This window comes from Orbicella franksi, chromosome 6 (genome assembly GCF_964199315.1).
Source record: "Orbicella franksi chromosome 6, jaOrbFran1.1, whole genome shotgun sequence".
In the NCBI taxonomy this organism is placed as follows: domain Eukaryota; kingdom Metazoa; phylum Cnidaria; class Anthozoa; order Scleractinia; family Merulinidae; genus Orbicella; species Orbicella franksi.
In genome coordinates, this window is record NC_138150.1 from 13478656 (window position 1) to 13504155 (window position 25500).

Sequence of the window (25500 nt, forward strand, 5' to 3'; positions counted from 1 at the left end):
ACAAGAAGGGAATTTGTTGCTCTTATTTGAGCTGCTCTTGATCGGACAAAGTAAAACAGAACAATCAAATTGATATATATTTAACAAGTATCCTAACTGGTCAGAAATCGACTAATCAAATTGCACAATACATGGTACAAAATTGGAAAGACTTCTAGCCGTCTCCAGGTTTTTGTACTCTGGGGGTTGGCAGGTATGCCTGAGGTTTGAAACAGTTCGTGAGTTCGTAGTATGCAAATGCAACGAGATATTTTATTTTTAGTTAAAAGTAACTTGATACTTTTGTTTTTCACAAGGAGTAAATTCAATTAGAGGTCACGAATCGTCGCTTCTAGTTCTTAGGACATGTTTTAGAGGGGACGGGACTTAAGATTTGAAACAGTTCTAACGTTTAAAATAGTAAGTGCGGGTGACGATTGCTTTGTTCTTGTTGCATGCAAATATAACAAGATATTTTTGTTTTTTAGTTACAAAGTGTAATGTGACACTCTTGTCTTTCACAAGGGAGTAAATTCAATTAGAGCGGACGAATCGTCACCACTCCTTCCCACGAGATGTTTGCTATCTTTAGTAACAAATGGTAACTTAACACTTTTGTTTTTTATATGGGAGTAAATTCAATTAGAGCTGACAAGTTATCGGCTATTGTTTCAAGGATATTAAACAAAAAAGCTTTCATTTCTGGACGGTTTTTACGTCTCTGCAGTAGCAGTTTAATAGTTTTATTTGATGACATTCATTTCAGTCCAATATTTTTTAAGGTAAAAAGTATGAAAACTGTTTAAATGTTCTTTGAAGACTGCGCGGCACCAAGTGAAAGTGCAATTTAATTAAATCAGACTTTCAACGTGTCAGAGGTTTTTTTCTCTTTCTTTCTATTTTCGGTGAAGTTGTGCTGTGCTGTGTTGTGTGAAAAGGTAAACTTACGTCTCGTATAAAATGCGAAAAAGTCCCTAAATTACCTTGAGTATTTTTGAGCAAAAATTCCTCTTGGGGGTTGGAAGGGTTATGCATGTGCGCGTGTCACACCGGGTTGTATCAAAGATTGAATCAAATTGCCTGTTAGAAAATAAGATGGTATCTACATTAATCTGGAGACATGTAAGATTACTGTAGTTCGTTCAGTCAAACATTTTATGGCTTACTATTTAGCTACCTTACCATGACCGATGTAACATCGCAACCAAAGAAAAAATGTCAAATTAACCAAATCATTACTGTACCATGAATGCTCCTATCTCCGACACTTCACACAAAAAAATAACTCTTGCACGCCTTGCGTACCTATTTTAGATCTGTTACAGTCAAACCCAGAAAAAATATGTCTGGAATGTTGATTGTATTATAACCAATCACGAGCAAGATCCTCAACCACAGAAACCACAGTAAACGGATGTATTCCATCAGTCACGGACTGTAATTGGCTTAAGTATTATTATGAAGTTAATATAACTATAACAATGAGTAGTTCCAGAAAAGATCCATACCTCCCCCAAGGAAGGGATTTTTTTTTAAGACCACCCACCCCTCTGGAAATTCCTAATACATTTCTTTAAATGTTTTGGTCTTAGAAAAAACCTCACCCCAGGAAATTCTAATCCCTTCTATTGAGGGAGTATAGATATTCTCTGGAACTGCACAATTTCAGTGTAATATTTACAGATTTTCAGGTTCCTCCACATTTGGTAAATTAAGCTTGGAAAGTCGCGGAAAGTCCATTTCACCATCTTCCAGCACTTTCCATTCTTCACGCACTGCTACTGAGGGTGCCCTCTTGTGTATGTTCTGGAACAAGTTAATAAGTTAGAATTGTAAAATGTTTTATTGTATATTGCAAATGTAGGGTACAAAAACAAAAACAGTATCCAGCTGCCTCCAGCATATTACGGCCATACTACAAGTAGGTCTGTGCAATGAGTTGTGACAAACTGGTGAGAGAGAAATGTAGATGTTCAAGGGATTTATCTGTATTTCAACAAACAGGAACAAACTGAGGGGTCTGATTTTCCCCATCTTCTTTAGTAGGTTGTTTGTAACTAAACAATATTTCTTCACTACTCAATACTAAAATTCATGTGATTTTGTCTTTAAAGATACTTACAATGGTAGCTTGTAAGTTTCTTTCCATTACAGAAGAAAATTTCCAAAGATTTCCATGTACCTCAGTTGTGCTGTTAAGGTAGGTAAGATAAACTATACACTGCATACAAGCCAAGTGGCCTATCAGGCCAGAGCTTATTCCAGTGATTGTACATGCAGCATGAAGCCACTGGAATATTTCTAGTCCCCCCTGGATGGAATGCTAGTCAATCACAGGGTTATCCCCAGCATTAAATTTGCCAGTACTCATTTGTACTCTTGGGTGGAGAGGGGCACTGTGAGAGTACAGTGTCTTGCCCAAGAAAATCTCACATTATTCCAGGCTACAGCAACAGAGCTCAAACCCAGACCACTTGATCCTGAGTTGAGTGCACTAATCATGAGGGCACTGCACCTCCAATAATTATTGTGCTGTTAGCTGAGTTATAATTTATTCTAAATCTTAGTTCTGTACAAATGCCTTCGGAGAAGGCATTACTGATCATGGTATGTTGTCCATTCAAGAGGTGGATCTCATTTTAAGAATACATAATCACTGACTGATGCCACTGTAATGAAATAGCATTTATTAGGGTTGTGATTTCAAAAGCATCCATTTGAGAATTACTTGCTACTATGATGAATTTCGCATCTTTCTGATCTAAGCCATTTTAAAACATAAACAAGTAGTCTATAATATCTCTTTTTGTTCCAGAGATATTCAAGTGAATAAAATATGCAAATTAGTCACTCGATGAAATTTTGATCAAATCTCTGCAGCCAATTCGTATCAGAAATATTTTATTTTGGGTGGAAGGATTCTACTAGATGATCTCCACAATATGAGTGCAACATCTATGTCACCATGGCAACATACTAGGTTCCAGACCTCCCAGATATTGAAGACTTTTCTGGCCACCTTTGGCATTACATTTTGATATTTGCCAGTGGTACCTCATTAGCACGATCCAGCAAGCATAGAAATATGTTAGGTCGAGTTTGTGATCTTGTTTAATGTTTTTTCAAGCTGAAAATCATTGAAATATTAAAATCAGGTCGGGGGGGGGGGGGAATGGAAAAGAGTGAATTGCCATGGGAACAGGCCTAGGTATGTAGTCTCCCCCTAGAGCATGGCATGACATTCCAAAAAACAGCTGCAGAGACTACTAGGCGTGTTGCCTGCAGAACTATTAGCCTGCCAAGTTTCAATGGTCTTTAATTTGCTGCAAATTGACCTAGATAGCTTTTTTTTTATATACTCAATGTAATATTGGGTTGAGTGTATGATGTCATCAGTTCCCTAATTTGTATATATTGCACTTTTTTTAAACTTAATTCTCTCTGGAGGTAATGCAGATATTTTGCAAATGGTAAACAGTGTTTTTAATCTTTCGTGGAATTCTATGTGATACAATTAAAAATTCAAGGGGTAAAAATTTGATCATAGTGGCACTTTAAAGTGCCTATGAAGTCTATCTTGCACTGATTCTTAATTTTCCTAATTTTGCTCTGGTCCAGCATGTAAAACAATTTTTTTATCCCTCCAAAATTGCCAATGTAACAATAAATTCTGCACACAAAATGGCCACGCAAAATGAGCTATGCTATGGCAAAACTGTAAATGAAGAAATACATCGATTTTTATCAATTGACTTCACCTGGAAATACTCTCGCTCACTCACTCGCTCGTTTGTGATCAATACTTGCCCACTCGTTGGGTGTCTCGAAAACTCAGACCCTAAAAATACAGGTAAAACAATTCTGTGTTTCCTGCAGATTGCTTCAAGATGTCTTTTTCACTGTTCGTCAAGGCAATGCCCTTTGTATCTGAAGAACCTATACGTTTGCGAATATCCGGTTCTGCAATATGACACTATTTGTTTTGCAAAATTGTCATGTAACATGTGCTAACTAAATTTGGTTCGAATGGCTCTAAATAGATAAATTTCAACTGATAAATTTGGTCAATACTTATAAAGCAACTCAAAAACAGTATGAATGTTGGGTATTATTTTTGTGATCCTAACACCACTGGCTGTTTTATCATCTCTCTTCCTCTCCCTGCAGATTCTCCATATGACATTGTATAAATGAACAGTAAAAACTCTAAATAAGACGTCCTGAAGCAATCTGCAGCAAACACAGAGTTGTTTTATTTTTTGGGACTGAGTTTTTGAGACAACCAGAGGATCTGAGTTTTCGAGTCTGAATTTTCGAGACATCCAGCAAGTCTGTAAGGGCCTGAGGTCTGGGTTTTCAAGCTCTGAGTTTTTGAGACACCCTGCGCTCCTTTGCTTCAATCACGAATTGCTCAATGTTCATGTCACTTAGGTTATTATAAAAGCATTTGTCGAAACAAATTTGCCTATATTTGCTATCACATTCTCGCATTGGGATGATTGTGGTAACATATCCTTATATTACACGCCTGCGGGAAATCATGCATGCTTGCAAAATCACACAAGTCACGATGATATGAAGCAAATAATTATTATTTCAATTGGAATCTTCGTCCACTTTGTTGCTGTTCCTGTGAAGAATAGATAGTACAACAACTGAATCTTTATTTAGACATGACCTTTGCAGAGGTTCTCTAATGTTTAAAAGCTGTCGATAGCAACCTTGTTCGAAATGTACAGATCATAACATGGACGCATTTGTCACTTTGAATTGGGCTGGCATCTCCAAACTGGCTTCTAATATTTCACATGGTCATGGAGCTCCAAATATCAAGTAAATCTGTGAAATTCCACAAAATTCACAAAAACATGCAAAAAAAATACTGCGAAATTCACTAGAAATCGTACCAAATACATTTTGTTACAACTTGAAGCTTATCTTGGCTGTTGACACTGTTAAATTGCCTTAAACTTGCAAATTTATCGTGAAACTTCGTCACTGCAACAAGTTATCAACATCCCAAAAACTACCAGGCGTTCTTAGATTAATGTTGTAAAAACCTGGGCACTCCTTGTGGCCATGACGTAGAAAGCTTTGCCATTGGCGCATTTCTTGAGTGCATTGCTGTTAGAAGAGCAAATGATGATCTCTGGTTTTCATTTGAGTGTTGAGAAGTAATTGGTTTTGCATCAACTATGCTACACAATTGGCTTTAAAAACTCGCGCCACTTTTTCATCCAATCAGAAGTAAAACCAAAACAAATTGTAACACACTTGCCCTCGTTTTCCCGCGCTTTGCGTCAGCTACATGTAATCACTTCGAGCTTTGACTGGTTCAATGATATGTCTGTGTCCTTTGTGATTCCTAGAATGATCACACTGGTTTTGGATTAATGACACTCAATTGAAAACTGCTCTATCATTTTCCAAAAAAATGGCAAAACTGCTGTCTTTTTAAGTTAAAAATGTTCATGAAAACAGTGTAAAACCAATTGCTTTCCAACAAAATTTGCCCAGAAAATTCCCACAAAATTGGCCATTTTTTACTGACTGTTTGTCAGCAAAATTTGCTCCGAAAATTTCCATGAATTTCCCACAAAATTGGCTGTTTTTTCCATGACCTATCAGAAGCCCTGTTTATTGCCTTGAAATCCTTGATTCTGCCTCCATGACATTATTTTAACTCAACCTCAAGGAGGCATTGCACATTAACTGGAAAAAGCTCAATTTAAATCAGCAAGTCAGTCACATTCAATTTAACACTTTCGCTTTAGGCATTGCTATCATTATGCCTTCTTCCTTTGTTATATATTTTCGCATGTTATTATGGTTAATTATACATATGCAAGCCCTAGGATTTCACATTTCATTGGTAACACGTTTTTGGTTCTGTGCCCAGTGATTGTGGGAAAAGATTAGTTACAAAAAATGTTTGTGACAAAAAGTCAGGCTTGATTTGGACACAAATAAAAGAAAACAAAAATAGTATCAGAGAATAGAGAAGGAAATGAGACTAACACTATAAAGATATTCAATTATTAAACTTACACGTACTTGGTGCAATGGATCTTGGCTAGTAAACTTAAAGTGCTACTGAAACGAAATTTTCATACTCTCTTTTATTAGCCCAATCTATAGTTTCAAACGGGCTTAAAATAATGGTGAACTTTATTTCTGTCAAATCCTAATGGAAACTGCTTTTTTTAGCTGCTGAAATCGACTTTTTGGAGCAAAACTGTGTCCGGGCTCTCAAACTGAGTTTAAGGACCTTGTGACATCACTAGCTGTATTCACGCAAGAAGCGTTATAGATTCTCCCTTGTTTTCACTTGATTTATTCAAGTTTATTCTTCATATTGTCGATACCTACTAGTTTTCTAGCCTCTAATTTCTGTCCAGCCTTGAAAGGAAATACATCATAAATGTTGGAGGGTGCCAAAGAGTGTAGTAAGATTCACCAAAATGAATGCTACAGATTAGAACAGCTCAGCATACTTTTTGAATATCTTGAGCACTTGATTGGAGACTTTGAAGATGAGTGAGGCAACTTTTATATCACACCCAGAAGCCTAAACACGATACATTGTCGTCTGTTTTCAGCCTGGTTCTGAAATTTGGATTCTCATGTTTATCTAAGGTCTATTAACAAGGTTCAAATATATCCTTGGCAACTTTACTGCATTAAAAGCGGTAAGCGCATCAGCCATCTGCACTCCACAAGCTTTGAGTCGAGTGCTTCTTTGCACACAGAGGTCATCTTTTTATGAACTAATAAGTGAGAGTTGTTGTGGTAGACAATTCAAAGAGTATCTTTAAATATTGTGATCCACAGCAGGGCTTGCTTTATCGCCGCATACGTATCAGTGTAAACAAAGTGGGAATTTCGCTTCTCTTTTACACATATCTCCCAATTGCAACATTTCACAGCTAATGGATTACTTTGAGTTCTTCAGCGCATACTTATGTCTATGATCTTCATTTAATAGTATCCAAGTTCAAAGCAATTTGTTGAAACGTCACTAGTTTGCACTCCTTTCGAAGGTTTATTAAACAGAATTTGAACTAATTTGCATATATGACCTTTCGCCCCAGCAATGTCACACTTTCTCTCGTTTCCTGAAAACATACCTGTAGGGTCATGGCAGCTTAGTTTACCTTTATAGTTTTAAATTCGCTCCCTCATATAAAAGAAGAGGGTTTCTTAAATTGTTGCTGTTGTGATAACTTGTAGGATGTAGCAGATGCCACTGGACTATAGGTCACTGTGGCACAATCTCGTCCACAGTGAAACTCACAAAGCATCTGCAATTTCCTTGAAGCGAAGCGACTCCAAAACTCGAAGTCTTGTTGCTGTGATTCACGCAGCAGCATTTCCGGATAATATTTTCAAAAGCCGCTTTCTCTTGTTTTCATGTCTTTTTTACTTTATGAGTGTAGATATTGTTTAATTGAGTGCTGGCCATTTTACCAAGTGTCCCGATCATTTTGCGATTTAAATACTCGCACTCGTTTGCTTGCTGACATAAAATAGTGGTATCCTGGAAATATCCAATTAAATAGACTGAAAAGCCCCAAGATCGACTCTCCACCTCTTCATGTCTAAGGCCACTGTTATTATGTGCTTTCCAGCTCTGAGATGTCCTTAAGATGTTTTTTGGGGGGCTTCAAACAGTATCCTCTTCTCCCATAATCACTCTAAATTTTCAGTGCGGCATGAGAGTAATACAACTAGTGACGTCACTAGGCCATTTTGGCCGCACCAAGATGGCTGCCAATTTTGGGCTTAACCAGCCAACCTCAAACGGCTGAAAAAGCAGTTTTCGCTTACTGTATGCGAGAAAAAAGCCTGCAGTGTTTCCAAGTAAGGTTGAAACTTTATTACTAAGCAAAAATCTCACGTATGGAAATTTTGTTTTAGTAGCACTTAAAGTGCACTTAACCCCCCAAATTGTTTTCACTAAAACGAATCTAGACTTTATTTGAAGCATTTGGGTGAAGAAATTCTTGAATTTGGTAAAATCCTCGATTTTCTATGCCCTTTCAAAGTCACGCCCAAAGTGTTTCACAACCGCGTTTGAGGGAGTCTGGGGCGGCGGTACCTGATGATGTCTACCCAGGAACCAAACACAATAGCGCCTCAGCCAACTCTCTGTATTTGCTCGAGAAAATGGAACACAAAACTAATCGTTCCAATGTATTTTGGGACTAAAACGTCCAAGTTTTGTCTCAGAATCATTTCTTTTTCGTCACTAGAGTCAGAGTTAAGTTTCAATTCGAAAGACTCCGAAATAAACTCCGATCAAGCACGTTCGACAACTGCGAACTCACTGCTTAGAGCTTTGAGAGCAATTTGCAATATTTCAAGCGACGAAGGGGAAGACTTCTTTGTGGACGAGCTGCTTGTATATTAGGAATGGAAAGCTAGATAGGAAGTGGAGGAGCAGGCAAACAAAAAGCAGGAAAAAAAACTCAAGGGCTGCTTTGGATGGAAATTTCGTCAACTAAACATAAGATTCCCACGCGTGTTTATGGCCCGTTTACATTTGTCCTTAGCGAGAATGTCAAGGTGTGACTGTTCTGTTAAATCCAGTTTGTGTTTTACTTTCAGTTGAATGCTTCATGTTTATAAGAGCGACGTACGTGTTGCAGTTTTTGAGGCTTGATGACCTCCAAAACATTAGCTTCAATCAATTGAAAATCGTATTGTTTGGACCTGTATTTTTGAGGCTGCAGGAAGCAAGGCGGAAGGAAACATTTCATACAATTACTGATTTCACATTGTCACATGTTTTAAGTTGTAACTCCAAATAACCAATGTAAACTGTTCTCAAAGTTTGCAGTGAAATTCGTCGGATAAGCGAAAAGGATGTGTCCCCTAAGCAGTCCACAGATAATGTTACGCGGTCATATTTTCGACGCTATTGCACAGAATCTTTGTTGCACTGCTGATTTCCAAACCTTTGAAAAACTCTGCGAGTCTAACAATTTTGTTATCATGTAATTCTAAAGGATTAATCTTCGACTTTCATCTAAATCGAAAGGGAAATAAGTGTTGGTCAGCGGCATACAGTTGCGATCTATTTACATATCAGTATAACGCTTCTTGATCATGATCAGATCACACAACTTTGTCGGTTGTGTTATAAATACTGTGGGATTGGAAGATATAGGTTGGCAGTAGTATTTCTACAAATTGCTGGTTAGCTTTAAGCAGAAAATTTATGAAAATAGCATTTGAAAGTCTGCGGAACAAATTCCAGTGAGAGTTCTTCAATGGTTCTCACAGATTCAGTTCCCTTGTTTCGGTTCGACAAAATCAACCATCGTTTACGTCTTTATTGCACCATTAGCCGATCATCATCAGTAAATTGTACAGTATATAGTATACCGATAGCACCTCTGGAAGGCGTTTCTACGCACTTTTCGAATGTTATATTGCACCATTTTGAAGGAAATGAGAGGACGTGAGATATCCAACCTTCCTGGGTAGACGTCACAAGAGCTGCTGGACCCATTCTCCTCAGACTCGGTCGTGAAACAAAATGGCGGTGTTTTGGAGCTATTTTTGGGATTTCGTCGGGGCACAGAAAATCAAGGATTTAATGGAATCCAAAAATTTTTTCGCAGAACTATTTCAAATAACAAGTAGATTCGTTTTAGCGAAAAAAAATTTTGGGGGTTAGGTGCACTTTAAGATGGCTGAACACAGTTTTTGATACCCGTGTTTCATTCACCTTTTTCTCTAAAACCCTTGATCTCTCGGTCGCCAAAAATGGCAGCAAGCAAGTTAACAACACAAACATTGGTTTTTTGATGGTTAAGCTGACGTATGTGCTGTTGTCATGGCAACACGAATAAAAATAAACAGGCCTTTAAAATCGGTTTTGTTCATTTGTAGAAAATCTGGTCACTAGATTTTCTTTATAATTTGCATACAACAAACTTGTAACAACTCTCACAAGTTAACACCATTTTGCTGGTAATTTAACTGAGAGATCTTTAATTATCCCTTGTTGAAGGTTTACTGGAATATCTAGAGTTTCCTTTGTTAAAGTTCAGTTATTTTCAATATTCCATTTACTTATTTCCTAAAGTATTTTTGTGCCAAATTTTGTGAAATTCTAATGAGTGGTTCTCCAGAAATAGGCGTATTTCCCAGAGTGCAAATTTTCATTCAATCGCAATTTTTGAGTTATTTTTTTTGTAAAAAAATACCTCTTAGTCGGCGCATTGGGTATGTTATGGACGGGTCAATGGATGAGTGAGTGAGTGAGAGATGTATGTATGTCACACCAATCAGATTGGATCTACTATAAACAGCCAATCAAATTTCTTGTTGTAAAGGTAAATGGTATGTGAGAAGATTTGATCCCGGTAGAGTTCAGAACGGCCATATTTATTCTTCTATAAAAGAGGAGGAAGTATTCATATATTGCGTTTACTTCGACATTTTCTGCGGGTTACGCTGAGGATTTTAGTTAAATGAACGAGATGAGCCTTGAGGTTTGAAACAGTTCGTGAGTTAGTAGTATGCAAATGCAACGAGATATTTTTAGTTTTAGTTACAAAGGTAACTTGATACTTTTGTTTTTCACAAGGAGTAAATTCAATTAGAGGTCATGAATCGTCGTGTCTAGCTCTTAGGACATGTTTTAGAGGGGACAAGACTTTAGATTTGAAACAGTTCTAACGTTTACAATAGTAAGTGCAGGTAATGATTGTTTTGTTCTTGTTGCATGCAAATATAACAAGTTATTATATGGCTAGCTCCGCGAGCGGGCAAGATGAATCAAATCCTGCAGTGTGATTGGCTACCCGAGCAGGCAAGATGGAGCTATCTTGCCCACTCGGGACTACCCGCTGTGTCCCGCAAGAAAAATTTCCCCGAAAGCCATATAATAAATCCTTTATTGACCAAGCTTGTTCGGTCAAGATGGCTGGATATTGGCCTCGTTCTGTTTTTGCGAGTTTATGGACCGAGACGGAGTCGAGGTCCATAAACTCGCAAAAAAAGAACTTGGCCAATATCCCACCATCTTGACCTCACACTTGGTCAATAACCCATATATATTTTTGTTTTTTAGTTACAAAGTGTAATTTGACACTCTTGTTTTTCACAAGGGAGTAAATTCAATTAGAGCGGACAAATCATCACCACTTTTTCCCATGAGATGTTTGCTATCTTTAGTAACAAATGGTAACTTAACACTTTTGTTTTTATATGGGAGTAAATTCAATTAGAGCTGACAAGTTATCGGCTATTGTTTCCAGGATATTAAACAAAAAAGAAGCTTTAGTTTCTGGACGGTTTTTATGTCTCTGCAGTAGCAGTTTAATAGTTTTATTTGATGACATTCATTTCAGTCCAATATTTTTAAAGGTAAAAAGTATGAAAACTGTTTAAATGTTCTTTGAAGACTGCATGGCACCAAGTTAAAGCGCAATTTAATTAAATCAGTCTTTCAATGTGTCAGAGGTTTTTTTCTCTTTCTTTCTATTTTCGGTGAACTTGTGTTGTGTTATGTTGTGTAAAAAGGTAAACTTACGACTCATATAAAATGCGAAAAAGTCTCTACATTAACTTGAGTATTTTTGAGCAAAAATTACTCTTGGGGGTTGGAAGGGTTATGTGATCAGTGAGTAAGGGAGTTATGAATGTGTGCGTGCCACACCAATCACAGTGCGGGTTGTATCAAAGAACGAATCAAATTGCCTGTTAGAAAATAAGATGGTATCTACATTAATCTGGAGATGTGTGAGAATACTGTAGTTTGTTCAGTCAAACATTTTATGGCTTACCATTTAGCTATCTTACCATGACCGATGTAACATTGCAGCCAAAAAAACTTGTCAAATTAACCTAATCATTACTGTACCATAAATGCTTCTATCTCCAACACTTCACACAAAAAAATAACTCTTGCATGCCTTGCAGTTAACTGGGTTCTTTCGGTAACAAAGAAAGAGCTGAGAATTGCTGAGTTCTTTGCATCTTTACCTTTTCTAATAGATATTTGTGATAAAATACTACAGCCATCAATACACTGCGTTCAATTACAGAGAAAAATAGCACAGATAGTGCAGGTGTTGAGTAAATAAAATGATCGCTCTATTGACGGCTTTTTTTTTTTTTTTTGCAATCCTTGTGCGCACGCTGAATTGCATCAGCAAAAGCGCACGTGAAAACTGTGTTCGGCCACCTTAAAGTTTATACATTAGTGATGTTCTCTGTATCAGTCGTGAAATTAATACAAAAAATTAATTACCTCTTCCCAAATGTTTTTTTAATTATATACACAGTCATATTTTGTACTTCTTCTTCTTTGCAGTGGATGCCATGCAAACTGATTGCTGGGATGAAAACCAACAACTGTAGCTGGCTTCCATTCATCCACCATCTTAATTCCATCCCAGATTGCCTTGCACATGAATCCATGCAATACACTTTGGGATAGTTACAAGATAGCAGACTTGTGAGGTGAAATGACGTTTTAGTTTCATGTATAATCAGAGTGCTAATCAAAGGAATTAATCTACTTGTCGAGAATTAGAACAGAAAAAAAATTAGTTAAAATGAATTGTGATCAGCAAGGCTGAAGATGTCTGTGGCAAACCTTATTTTGGTTCCATCATTTCTGAATCACAGTGAGGACACGTTACCAGATCCATCATTACCATGAAATCCCAGGACTTGTGTATGTTTCTCTAGGTTTTCATACATTTAAACTGTTTTTTCAAACAACGTTTGCAACTGACACAAATAAGGGTCACAACAAAACAAGTTTTAAATGCCTTGACAAGCTCTGCCTGTAAATCTAAGAGCTTCAATACTAAAACCTGGCTTAATGATTATCAAACATTCCAAATATAACATTTGGAAAGAGAAAAGATTTAGTGAAAGCTGAGAAAATGATGAAGAAATTTAGGCTGAAAAACTGCCCACACCACAATGTCACTCTTCCACCAGCTCAGTGCACAATCACATAATTCAGACCTGACTTGCCCAGTCTAAGTCTGAAACTGGTACTGACAGTAAAGTACAATGAAATCACAATCTCACAAAGGACCAAAGGACTGCGAAAATGTGTTTGTTATAACAGGGACCGTTCAATATAACAGGATTCTGTTTAATATATTAATTTTCACTGTTTAAAATAACTGGCTGGGTTACATAAATAACTTTATTATTAATAATAATGACCTTATTATGAGGCATTCATTGTAGAGCTTCCACTGCACTCACAATACCACCATTACTGATTTGCAAACCTCTATAAGATTTTCAACAACCAAAAAACAATTACGAGCACTTACAATTGGCTTCCTGTCGTGCCACTGGCCACGCCCATAATTACGTTGCATCTTCCGTGAGAATTTTTGCCTGTTCTGGTTCTTTGATAGACTTTGCATTCCTCCTGCAGGATATCGCTGGTTCCGCTGGTCTCTCTTGACATTTCTCTAAAATAACAAGGAAACGATACAAAAGTTATTGTTATGTGGGAAATACACCCAACCAAGAGCCGCATATTGCCAAAACACTTGATCTGACTAGGGATGCATTGAAATTTGAGTGAAACAAAATTACTGTTTCCCTCAGAAGCAGTATTGACCATAATGTTTTTTCACCGCGTCTGTTACACGTACAGTGCAGCTCAGATATATGCGAACTACGCATACACGTATTATACGAGCGTATTTTGCGTATACGCGTATGGTGATACGCGCACATATACCCGTATATACGAGCACATATGCACGTATATACATGCGTATATGTCTCTTTGTTATGCATTCCCATAAGTTTGTTTATGTGAAGCATTGTTGGTCAAACAAAGGACATTATATTTCTGGGAATGAAAAAGGCTTCAAAGCGAAATTTGCACGTTGTTAAAATGTCCTGCTGATCAATGAAGGCTATCATATCTCGAGTTTTCGATCACTTTGCAAATTCACTGCCAAACTACCGTTTATTAACACTTGCTTGATCTTAAGCTACCAAAAATGGGAAGAAAATTAAAACAGTTGCTTGAACTCCCTATTTTAACACGTGAACTTAATGTTTTTACAAGCAAAGATCTGTGTTTTGGCACAACTGTCGGCAAGTTGTTTGCGAAATGTTTGTCTGAATTAAGCGTTCTGAAGATCCTAGTCGAAAAAATGATATCTCTGGTTATATTTGACACAGATCATTCATTCAAACGGTAAAATAATCTTTCCTTGACGAAAAAAATTGTTTGTCAAAGTTTCTATGGTGCGACGCTCACGTTTAGTTATTTTTTTGTCAAGGAAAAGTTCTGTGTTTCGGCACGCGTAGGCAAATCGTTTGGGAAGTGTTTATTGTCTGAACCGTTCTGAAGATCTTTGTTGAAAAAATGATATCTCCCATTTTATTTGACACAAATCATTCATTCAAATGGTAAAATGCTCTTTCTTTAGCCAAATAATTGTTTATCAAAGTTTCTATGGCACGCTGCTCACGTTTAGTTATTTTTTCTTCATGGAAAAGTCCTGTGTTTAGGCACGTGTCAGCAAGTCACTTGCGAGATGTTTACTGTGTGAAGCGTTCCGAAGACCTTGTCGAAAAAATGATATCTCCGGTTATATTTGATACAAACCGTTCATGCAAACAATAAAATGCTCTTTCTTTAACCAAATAATTGTTTATCAAAGTTTCACTGGTGTGTCGCTCATGTTTAGTTATTTTTTCTTGGAGGAAAAGTTTTGTGTTTCGGCATGCATCAGCAAGTCACTTGCGAGAATGTTTATTGTTTGAAGCATTCTGAAAACCTTGTCGAGAAAATGATATCTCCGGTTATATCTGACTCAAACCGTTCATTCAAATGGTAAAATACTCTTTCCCCGACAAAAGAATTGAAAGGCTGCGAGCAAGAACGTCCCCTAGATTTTTTGGCCATTTTGAAAGTGCTCAAAAATAGCTGAATTTTGGCATGTAGGCTTCATTGTACCTGAGAAACATTGCTCTGAATTTTTTTTGGCTGGGGCGCTCTTTGTTCTCGAGAAATAACGTATACAAAAAGCTCAGTTTTCCAAGCGGCATCTTTTGGAGATCTTTTGTTGAACAAAAAACAAAAGAAACCTTATTATTTTGTTGAACAGCAAACAGGCAGACTGTTTATAGTGTATTCCACTGAATCTTAGCTGTCTTAAAGTCAAAGGAAAATAGTATATAGAGTGGAAATCTGGGAACAGATTGTTTACATCGGTTATTGTGACGTAAACACAACACGTGAATCGATCAAGTGTCAAACGAAATTCATCGAACGAAAAAAGAGATGTGCCGCATTAGAGCTCTGTCAACTAATATCTTAAGCATTGTTTTAAAGTACCTTGTATGCCTGCCTGGTGGTTGAGAGACATCATAAAGTCTCGATAAACCCGTAAGTCATCAGCACGTTTTAAAGAATCAAAATGTGTTCTGAAACTTCGAAGGCAGCTGATATACCGTAATTGTGTTATCAGCGTTCGAAGTCAGATCAAGCCAGGGCAGCAAAGTCCAAGAGCAGTTCTTGCCCAAGAAAAATATCCTCTGGTGAGCCATGGCCCATTTGCCAAGCATTGCTAGCGTCAAAGTTTGGAAAGCGAGAACTGGTTTTAGACTTATAAAATTTGTCTTGTATCGACCGCCATGTTTTCCCGCGCACGAGGTGTAAAGACCCTTCCCGGCATGCATTGCGATCACGTTCTGCGGACGTTTCTCGAACTGGTAACTAGATTGTTTAAACATAAGAATGGCCAACAAGTAGCAATCGATTGTAACATAGATCTGTGATCCAGGTTGAGATGATTTTATTTCAAATCGGCATGATTTGTAGCGTTTTGAGCTTCTGGGATCAGCGGACATGCAGATGTATGGAGACCCGTACGTGGGGAGAAGGGTTAATCTGTTAATCTGTCAGCCCTATTTATAGCGTGTTTTCACGTGAAATCAACATCATTGAGCTTATAAGTTGCGTGAAATTACCATTTTGCTGTTTTCTAAGTGAAACTAGCATCCTTGCCGTCAAGCGTTAACGTGAAATCAATATTTTAACCTATTTAGACCTGAAATTAACATCATTGAGCTTATGCGCTGCGTGAAATTGACATTTTGCTGGTTTCTAAGTGAAACCAACATCCTTGCCGTCACTCGTTAACGTGAAATCAACATTTTAACCTATTTAGACCTGAAATCAACATCATTGAGCTTATGAGCTGCATGAAATTGACATTTTGTTGGTTTCTAAGTGAAATTAACCTCCTTGCCGTCACGCGTTAACGTCAAATCAACATTTTAACCCATTTAGACCTGTAATCAACATCATTGAGCTTATGCGTTGCGTGAAATTAACATTTTGCTCGTTTCTAAGAGAAATCAACCTCCTTGCTGTCACGCGTTAACATGAAATCAACATTTAAACCATGGAAGACCACATGCAAAAATTCAAGCCCTTTCGCGAAAAATTTTTTTTTTTCACCAAAATCATCACTTAGCATGGTTTTGCACTCACCCCTTCAATTATTCTTGTTAAACGTAATTGTTATTGTAGTTCCAAGGACAAAGTAATGGTTATCTCACGCACATCAAAGAGCAATGTCTGCTTATGTAAATGTCTTTCATGACTTAACCACAAGTGTTGACAGTTGTTAAACCTAGTAAAACATTGATTTGCAGTATAGCATGGCTAAAGGAATGATACACATGTGTGATATCCATGCAACGCTTTAAGTTGTTAACTCTATTTTACAAGTAAAATTACCATTTATTTCTATTGTTATGAATTCGAGATGTAAATCATTTTCTTGAAAAATTCTTCAAACGTCTCAAAACTCAAAACTCGAGCCTCAAAACTCGATTCTTGATTCTTGAAAGCATCAAGTATCAAGGATCAAGTTTTGAGTTGAGACTGTCAACTTACATTTGACTCAGGCAGTGTTGGACACGGTTCACATGACAGTATTCGACCAATCATATGTCGTCTCAGCTGTCTCCCCGGTATTTCATGGGAGTGATTGTGTGGCTCGGCTTGTTCCCTTTACATCTTAATGTTTTCTTGTTATGTTTTTTTTTTTTTTTTGTAGTGCGTATGTCATCTGTTTGTCTGACCGATCTTCAAGAGTTTTGGATCCTGCTTTGGATGCTAGTCCATTAAAGATATCATCTCATTTACAGTGAATTTTCACTATCACGATCACTGCCTGTCTTGAATTGTTATCTCTAACAGAAATTTACTACCCTTGGATCGGATGTTATTGTTCAGTTATCTATGGCTTATTATTTTTGATCTCCCACTTCTTTATGCTTGTTTTCCTTTGAATGTTGGTAGTAGTGGGAGACTATACATCAATAAAATTAATAACAAGTGTTTCATGTGTATAGTTACGCATAATTGTCAACCCACCTGGAGAAGAACGAGCCAATGTGTTTGAAGCACATGCTGAATTACCCGCTGGTATTTTAAAAGACTATGGGCTTGGAATTAACTTTGCTATATTTCCCAAGAACTAAATGATCTAACAAGGAAAGCTACAGCATGCTGCTGTTTAGGATATCAAATTTAGAATGGAATAGACCAAAACAGAATACATAATAACATAAAGCACGTGACAACTTAGAAAGCTGCATGGCAATCCCAAGTTTTAAGAGCTACTGCAAGTGTTCAATATAGTGCATCTGCTTGTATTTTAAAATGTTGTTACTATTTAGTTATCTCAGTCAGAACATCTCACTATAGATGATCTAGGATACAGCTACATGCTAGATTATTCTGAATTCAGTTGGTCACAGTCATTACGAGTCAACAGGAGGAAGTGCTGTGGAGACTGTTCTTGGCAAAATATTTAACAGCCAATGTAGGAAATGTTAATTTTGGTACATGATCACTGTGTTGTTGACCACAGGACTTGCAGTAAATAATAAATTTTAAACTGATAGATATTTCAAATAACCTGCATAGCACTGTTCTGGGTAAGAAGCTCCATTCAGTTTACAAAAGTTACACTGAACCTTAAACTTCAGCAGAGTTGTGATATGAGGACATGCAATGAAGGCACAGGACCATGAGCAATTCAGTCATTGCTAATTGACTGTGCCTATCATTCACAGTCTTCCAGTTTACTAATTTGTAAGTGAACTTAATGTTGGCTGCCTTTTCCAGAATATGGTTTTCATGCTATTTTGCTGGTTTTTTGTTGTGCTTGTCAGTACCTTGCAAATATTCAGTTTAAAAAGCATACTTTGGAATTGAATTATTATTTGCAAGTAAATGTAAGTCAGTTTTTTTTTTCACATCTCCCATCTGCAATCTTAGCTGCAACCACTTTAAATAGCATGAGGTATTGAGCCTGATTTCCCTTTGACATGGGCTCACATGTACTGAGAACCCAGGAATGGACACTTGGAGCAGATACAAGTTACATCCAACACCTAAGCACCAGGCGAAGAGAAATCTCAAACTCTGATCAGTTTGAACATGGATATTGACAGTGGCAATGTCTGAGGCAAAGTCATTTGGAGACCTTTTACTTTAAACACATTCAAGGAACTAGTTGAACAAGACCAAAATTGTGTTATCCCATTGTCTACTAAATAGATCCACACAGTACATATTTAATCTTGGATTTGTAAGTTGAACAAGAATTTGCTGGAAGTGTGATCTGGTACAGGGGACGAATACAATTATTTTTTACCACTTACATTAAAGCAAAACATACCCTACTTCTCCCATTAAGCTTCTAGTTTTTTAATTCCATTTATTGCAAATCATTTTTGTTATTTTGAAAGAGCCATAGCTCATTAGCAAGTTATTTATGATTCCTTTTGGTTAATCAGGAATTAGAGCAGGCGAAACTCGATTAATCAAGCTTTACACAAGTTTTCAAGGACAAAACATTGCTTTGATTTCGAATTATTCAACCCTTTTCTTCGTAGGTTTTACTTCTCAGCTCTCTTATCGTCAAACGAAAACATAATATCTGTCAACAACCATGTTGTTGGCCAGCGATACACTGATACACTTCACACACAAGTCAAGATATCTAAGAAAGATAGTGCCGAAGGTAGGTTCAATTCCGGCAAGTTAAGATCGAATTCGAAGAGACCAGAAATGGAAATAATTTATCTTTCAACCGTGAAGATTTGACGAACCGCGAAGCTTCGATTCCTAAAATTATCTGTTTAGCACTGAAAATGGTGGCTTTGTAAATCGACCAGAAGTCATCTACAGCTATTACTTGGCGTGCGGAACATTTCATGTGGATATCATTCCAGATTTCTTTCAGCATCGGATGCGAGCGAACCTCCTAAAGTTATATTTCCACATCACCATCAGCGTGCGGAGATGTTTGCAATTCAGCGATCACATGAAAATGAGCTTCAGGGAAAATTTCTCCTGGCTTGCTTTGCGAGTCGTGTCCAACACCGCCTGCATTTGTGACCCTCCATGGGAAAACAGGGAAAAAGGTGAACGCACGGGCACGCTAAAATGACACGCTAAACAATTGACAGTGTGTCAAATGACACACCGTCTTCTGAGCAGTGTGTCAGAAGGCACGCCTCATTAAAATTTTTCCTTTGTTACTATCGCACTGTAGAAACAAAAGTCGCATGTCTCAGCGAACGATGAAGTGTGTCTAGCTCCGTACTGTGTGAAATGGCAAAATGACATGCTAACCGCATTGAAGAACTAACGTTCAACTCACCGTTCTTTCGTGTCAACAATCAGTAACAAGTTTAGCTTGGCTGACACCCGAGTTATGCTGCGGCGGCTGTAAAAGCAAACAATGGAAACAAGCAACTTCTCCTTGCAGATTTTCAGCGATTCCAGTGCTTTTCAACGAGTATCATACTCAAAGTTGACGATAGAAAATCTTTATTCGTGGTCATGGGTCCTACGTTTGCGAAATCAGCTCTCTCTTTCAGCAGTGCTCTCGATTTATTGAAAGAAACATTAGTGATTTCAGATGACATGTGAAGAATTCAAATAAGTGAGTAAACATGCAGTATTTACTCGGCAGAAACTGAAGCAAAATTTTGTTATTGTGTTAGCGCAAGCAGTCTCTAACTGACAACGGTATTTTTTGGTTTTGTTTCTCGTGGATTTGTTTACAGAGATTGTCGGCATGAACAATACACGTTACATGCGTGGTTTAATTACGAGTGGTTTAAAAAGGTATTCATCAGGGCCGGGTTGTTCAAAGCCCGATTAAACTATCCCAAGGTTCGCGAAAATTTTGATTTCAATTCTATAACTTTTTGTGAGGTTTTCTGTTTATATTCATTTGTTTATTCTTCAGTTTTAAGTTTGAATAATCTCAAACTACACAAAACATAAGCAGTGAGAAACATTTTGAAACAAGGAAAATCAACTCTTCGCTTCATTCTTAATCCTGGGTTAGCGTTAACCGGCTTCTGAACAACTTGGCCCAGAGCTTTCATTTTAGTCAGCAAAACCATAACTTCTCATTGCCTTAACGCGAAAACACAATCAAACAAACAAAACATGCTTGAGTTTTATTTTTGAATAAATGTTAAACTGTTCAGTGTCGTGCAAATGAAAAATAACTGACAATAAAAATCATGCTTGTTCGACGCTTGTTCGGTTTGATCGAAAAACTACAACAGCAACAAGACAAAGATAACTGCGGGCTTTGTCATATGAAAGACAGGCGCAGCACTGACAAAATATTTTGTTCTTACACACTTAACAAAAGACTTCCCAAAGTTGCGACAAGTAGGAGGGGACTGTCGGCATGCGTGTGGTTTTATTTTACCAAGACATTAGTGCAAGCAAAACAATAAACTTCTCATTAACGCTAAAAGCAAACACACACACACAAAAAAATAATAATAATTTGTTTTTACGTTCTAGTTTACCGTTACCATGAGAGCTAAGTTTCATCAGGAATGTCCTATCAAAAACTAGAAAAGGCTCGGAAAACGTTGAAGGACTAGGAGGACAATTTTTAATACCGCTCAACACGCTAAAAAACCGCATCCCACAGGTTCGGAGAATACAACAACACCGCAAACCCCAATGTTCCCCTCCTTATAATAACGCTCTGATCACTTCGCAGCTAGTCTAGGATTGAAATATTCTTCTTGAACAGACTTTAAATCGTTTTCTCGCGACAGAAAGCAGGGAAATTCGTGACCTTGTGTGTTCTCCATGATTTACTTTTAAGAAGACTAAACAACGACAACAACGGCTTTTGGTGTTGTAACTAAGCAACGAGTGAGGACCCTGGGAGCGAGGTTACCTGCAAGAGGTCTGGACCGTGGTCGCAAAGTCAAGACCCTACCAAGCTAATTTTTTTGAGTCTCGAGGTCTCGAAGTCTTGTGGGTTTTTATTTTCATTTTATACACGTCTCTTACAACTCAAAATTACAGTCCAACAGGTGAAACAGGTTGACATGCAACACCGTCACTCGAGGCGACGAGTCCACTTCATCAATCGTAAGAGCCTTGTACGCCCTCCGGGAAGTAAGTGAAGTAAACTTGTGTGTGTTCATTTTATAATAATAAACAAATGAAAAAAATATGTTGTCTACCATGTATTTCTCGACTCGTACCAGGAAAAGTAAGTTTCGTCACGTTGAAAGGTTCGAATCGGAAAGGTGGCTGTTTTGGGAAGCTTGTCTTGACGCACGCGTGCTATATCGCACGAGTGTCTTTTCACACGCGTGTCTTTTCGCACATAAGCGTGTCAAACAGCTCACTGCTTTGGACAAAAGCTTTAGCATGCAAAACAATATCTACCGTGACACTCTTTGTTTTGCTTATTACATATGCGCATATCTGAGAGATAGGTGACACGCTTAGCGTGCCGTGTCATCACACGCGTGCCCGTGCGTTCACCTTTTTCCCTACTTTCCCGTGGAGGGTCACATTTGACTGGTACTGCAAATGTATGCATGCATAAATTTGCATGCACAAATGTGACACAAAACAGAGAAATAGAGCCCATTTTATAACTCATGCGCCATACTGCGAATGAGTAACTAGTATATAAATGTGCCTTTGCAGTCTAAAGCAGGATAATGGTATCCAGATATGGACTTTGTACCTAGATTTCATACCAGTCCATTCTCTTTTTGTGTTTCCAAATGGATCAGATGTTCAGTCTAACTGTACTGATTGACTTACCTGTCCAAATCTGTTCCTGTTCCTTTGGTAGAGAGGACGCTGAGGACGTGAAGTATCCACAAGCTGAAACGATGATTCATCCTCCTCGTGGTAATATGAGAACATTTGATTTCCTGTTCCAAACTGAGACTGGTACTTATCTAAAATAACATAATTCACATTATATAGAGCAAGACGCTTATAGAGAAGCTTAAAACTATGCAATGAAATTTAAAAGGAAATTAATTCCCTCAAATACAGCGAAACCCCGTTAACAGGATAACCAATGGACCATGAAAATTTAATGGGGTGGCCCTATCAATGGGGTACGGTCACATTTCATGACTGTCTGGTCTATTTTAAGTGATGTCTTGACAGACATCAGAATTGCACTTCTAAACAACTGTTCTCTAACAAGCATTTGAAATGCAGGTTTTTTTTCTTTTAATTAAACATATTCATTAATGTTTTCCCCAAAGCACCTACAATCATGGACAAAAGTCCTTGGGACACTGATTTCATTTAACCCATTGACGCCTGTGTTGGCCATTACTGGCCATGCGAAAATCACCCCCCAAATACCTGTGCTGGCTGTAACCAGCTGTAAAAAAAGTAGATGAGGACAACTGCCTTTCCTACCCTCCCTGAAGACCTTTTAGTTCTCCTATTGTTCTATTGTTGTTAAGGACAAATAAACCAATCAGAATCAACTTACTGAGTGTATTTTCAGAGGACTGTAGGGGTCCTAGAAAGACAGTTTTTCGTCTTAAAATCATGCGCTTGAGAAGTGCAGGTAATCATGGCACATTGTGGGCCAAATCTACAAACTTCAAAGGTCTTGTTTTCGTTCCCAAAATGCAGAAATTACTTCTTTGGGACTTAAAATGGAAAGGAAAAACACAAATCAATGTTCAGGTGGCCTCAGAATGGAAGATCAAGATGTGAAGAGTCCTAACACCTTTCTGGTGAAGAATTTTTCCTTCCTTGAACCGCCACAGAAACATGACGACGGTGCGCTTTCAAGTAAGTTTTGATAACAGATCGCTGATTTAAAAGAGCTTCCCGGACTTTAGAAAACAAGAATGGTAGTGTACAGTATTACTTCTAAGTTGAACTCAACTTTTGGAATGATTAGTAAAGCCATGGCCAATAAATTGACTGCAAAAGTCGTCCGCAAAAATTCAAGCTTTTGCTTTAGCGTGAAGAATTAATTTGAACATGCAGTCATCCAATGAAGCACGTCTGTGAAATTTTGAACATTTTTTGGGTTTTAGGTAGGATTTCTTGCCTCATCTGGAATGAAAATTTATTGTTACTGAACTTCCTGTCACGTTTCTTTCATTTGGTTACCTTTATTTGGAAATTTTAGGTTTTCAAAGTGAACAGTATTTTTGTATGCTGGATTTTCGCATATTAATTCATGGCAACTTCTGCGATTTGGTTGTTTAGTTTATTCACGTCATTCAAATATATATATTTTGAGTCTTAATAAGCTACTACAGAACTCCTGAGAAAGGAACTAGGTGGGCATTAATTTAACACAGTTGAAATACGATTTACTTCAAAATAATTGGCTTGTTTTCTGTTGTCTTTTTGATTTACAACTTTCATCTTTCTTTCGCAGTGCTGTAATGCTTCCTCGCGCGGCGAATAAATTATCAGATTTCATGTTTTCAAATTAGTTTTTACATGTGTCTTTCACTTTTTTTTCCATTGTTTTCTCTTATGTTATCCGTTATGGTAAAACAATGGAAATTCTGTTTTATTTGGTTTTGTTTCGTCCTCCGAAGATGATAATTAACTCATTTTTGTGTGTTCAGTTTTCTTGGTTTTTGTCTCATGGCAAAGAAAAAAAATATAATTTCATGTTTTCTTATCAGTTTTACACATTAAGTTGAATTCTTTTTGTTGATATTTTTTAATATTTTGGCCCTTCATTTATTCAACTTTAATAAACAAAGGTTGGAAACCTGATCTTGTGTCTGTAGTTACTGCGCATATGGTTTATTTTTGTGCTTTCGCTTGCTCTGAAATATTTCAAAAAACGCCAGGGAATTGGGGGTGGCAATTTCATGCAGGCATCAATGGGTTAATGCATCATATAACTCCTGGGGTTTTGGGCCAGGCAATCTCATGCAGGTGTCAATGGGTTAATGAATTGTTTAACTAAAGTTTGAAAAAAGTGCTGCTTTCCTTTTAAAAATGCGTTACTGTTCTCCCTTCCCACCACATATAATGTTGAAAATCAGAAGAAATATCAAGTAGCAGGTACTATACCAGTTTAGAACAAATGGCTTCTCGAGATCACACTTTGTGATCTTGGTCAACAATTTTTTTTCTTTTATATCGATCGGGGAATGCCTGAGAAACCAAATACTGTACAAGTGTGCTTGAAAAGTTTGACAGTCATGTCAAGTTTGATAACCAGTCAATCAATCTACCCTTTTAGAAGAGCTTAGAGGCCTTGTGTTTGTGCCTTATTGAAATCAACTAATCGATGTCTCAAAAACATCTGCCCTGTCTTTCCACAGGTATATCACTCTCTGTTTGTGTGCCAAAGTGTGGAGGACTGTGCTATTCAAAGGGAAATAATTTCGAAAAAATACCATTACATCTCATGTTGAAAAATATTTTCACTGGTTTTCTTTGTCAATACTTTGACGAAATCGAATTAACACTGTCTTTCCTCGACGCAGAGTACTATGCGATGACCAGTGAACGCTAACGTCACTACCCTAAGAGTATAGCGCCTCAGTGTCTTCATACTTACTGAAATGCGCTGTAATAGCTATTAACTAAAGGTGATCACTAAGATAGACTTATATACCAAATTTGTCTTTTAAATACTTGAAGGATCTGCACAACTGTACATTACAATGTAAACAATTTGATACCTATCCAAATCAGGCGACGCCAGAAATTGTAGGCTTTTCACGGGGGGATTACAATATTACAATTTTTACTTCATTTATTCAGGCTCAGACACAAACACACACACAAACAACACAAAAATTGCACCAAAAAAAGTTAAGCTTAGGGAAGTGGTCAAAACTATTATACATATAAGGGACCCAGTAAAATTACTTGAGACTACTGTCTCTTTCTATAGCCCCCTACCCTTATCCAGATACCAAGGGTTTCTTTTATAGCCCCTACCCCCCCTTATCCCTTAACCTATGATCTCTTGCTTAACCCCCCCACTACACACACAAAAAGAAACACACAGAGAGAAACTGTGTGCCGGGTTGCGTACACTATGGTCACATTATTGTTCCTTTAATCGACCTTACAATACACAATCATCTCTGGTTTGCATACCGATAAAAATTAGAAATAAACCTTGTGGATATTTGAAAACAAGTTCGACAATCATGTTAAAGATTTTTTTAATGACGAAACAC

General features: G+C 37.5%; 1 protein-coding gene across 5 annotated transcripts in view; it reads right to left on the bottom strand.

Annotated features, from left to right (window-relative positions):
- The window catches only part of LOC145489641 (eukaryotic translation initiation factor 3 subunit D-like), a 333976-nt gene that overhangs the window by 278661 nt on the left and 29815 nt on the right, over nucleotides 1–25500 (bottom strand). For all 5 annotated transcript variants that reach the window (XR_014049614.1, XM_081468661.1, XM_081468663.1 and 2 more), the window contains 3 exons: nucleotides 22121–22260; nucleotides 13293–13436; nucleotides 1661–1785 (listed from right to left, as the gene is read on the bottom strand). Coding sequence is in view for 4 of the 5 variants with exons in the window: in XM_081468661.1 (XP_081324787.1) it covers nucleotides 1661–1785; nucleotides 13293–13436; nucleotides 22121–22260 (409 nt within the window). In the remaining variant the exon portion in view is untranslated. The remainder of the gene's footprint in view (nucleotides 1–1660; nucleotides 1786–13292; nucleotides 13437–22120; nucleotides 22261–25500) is intronic.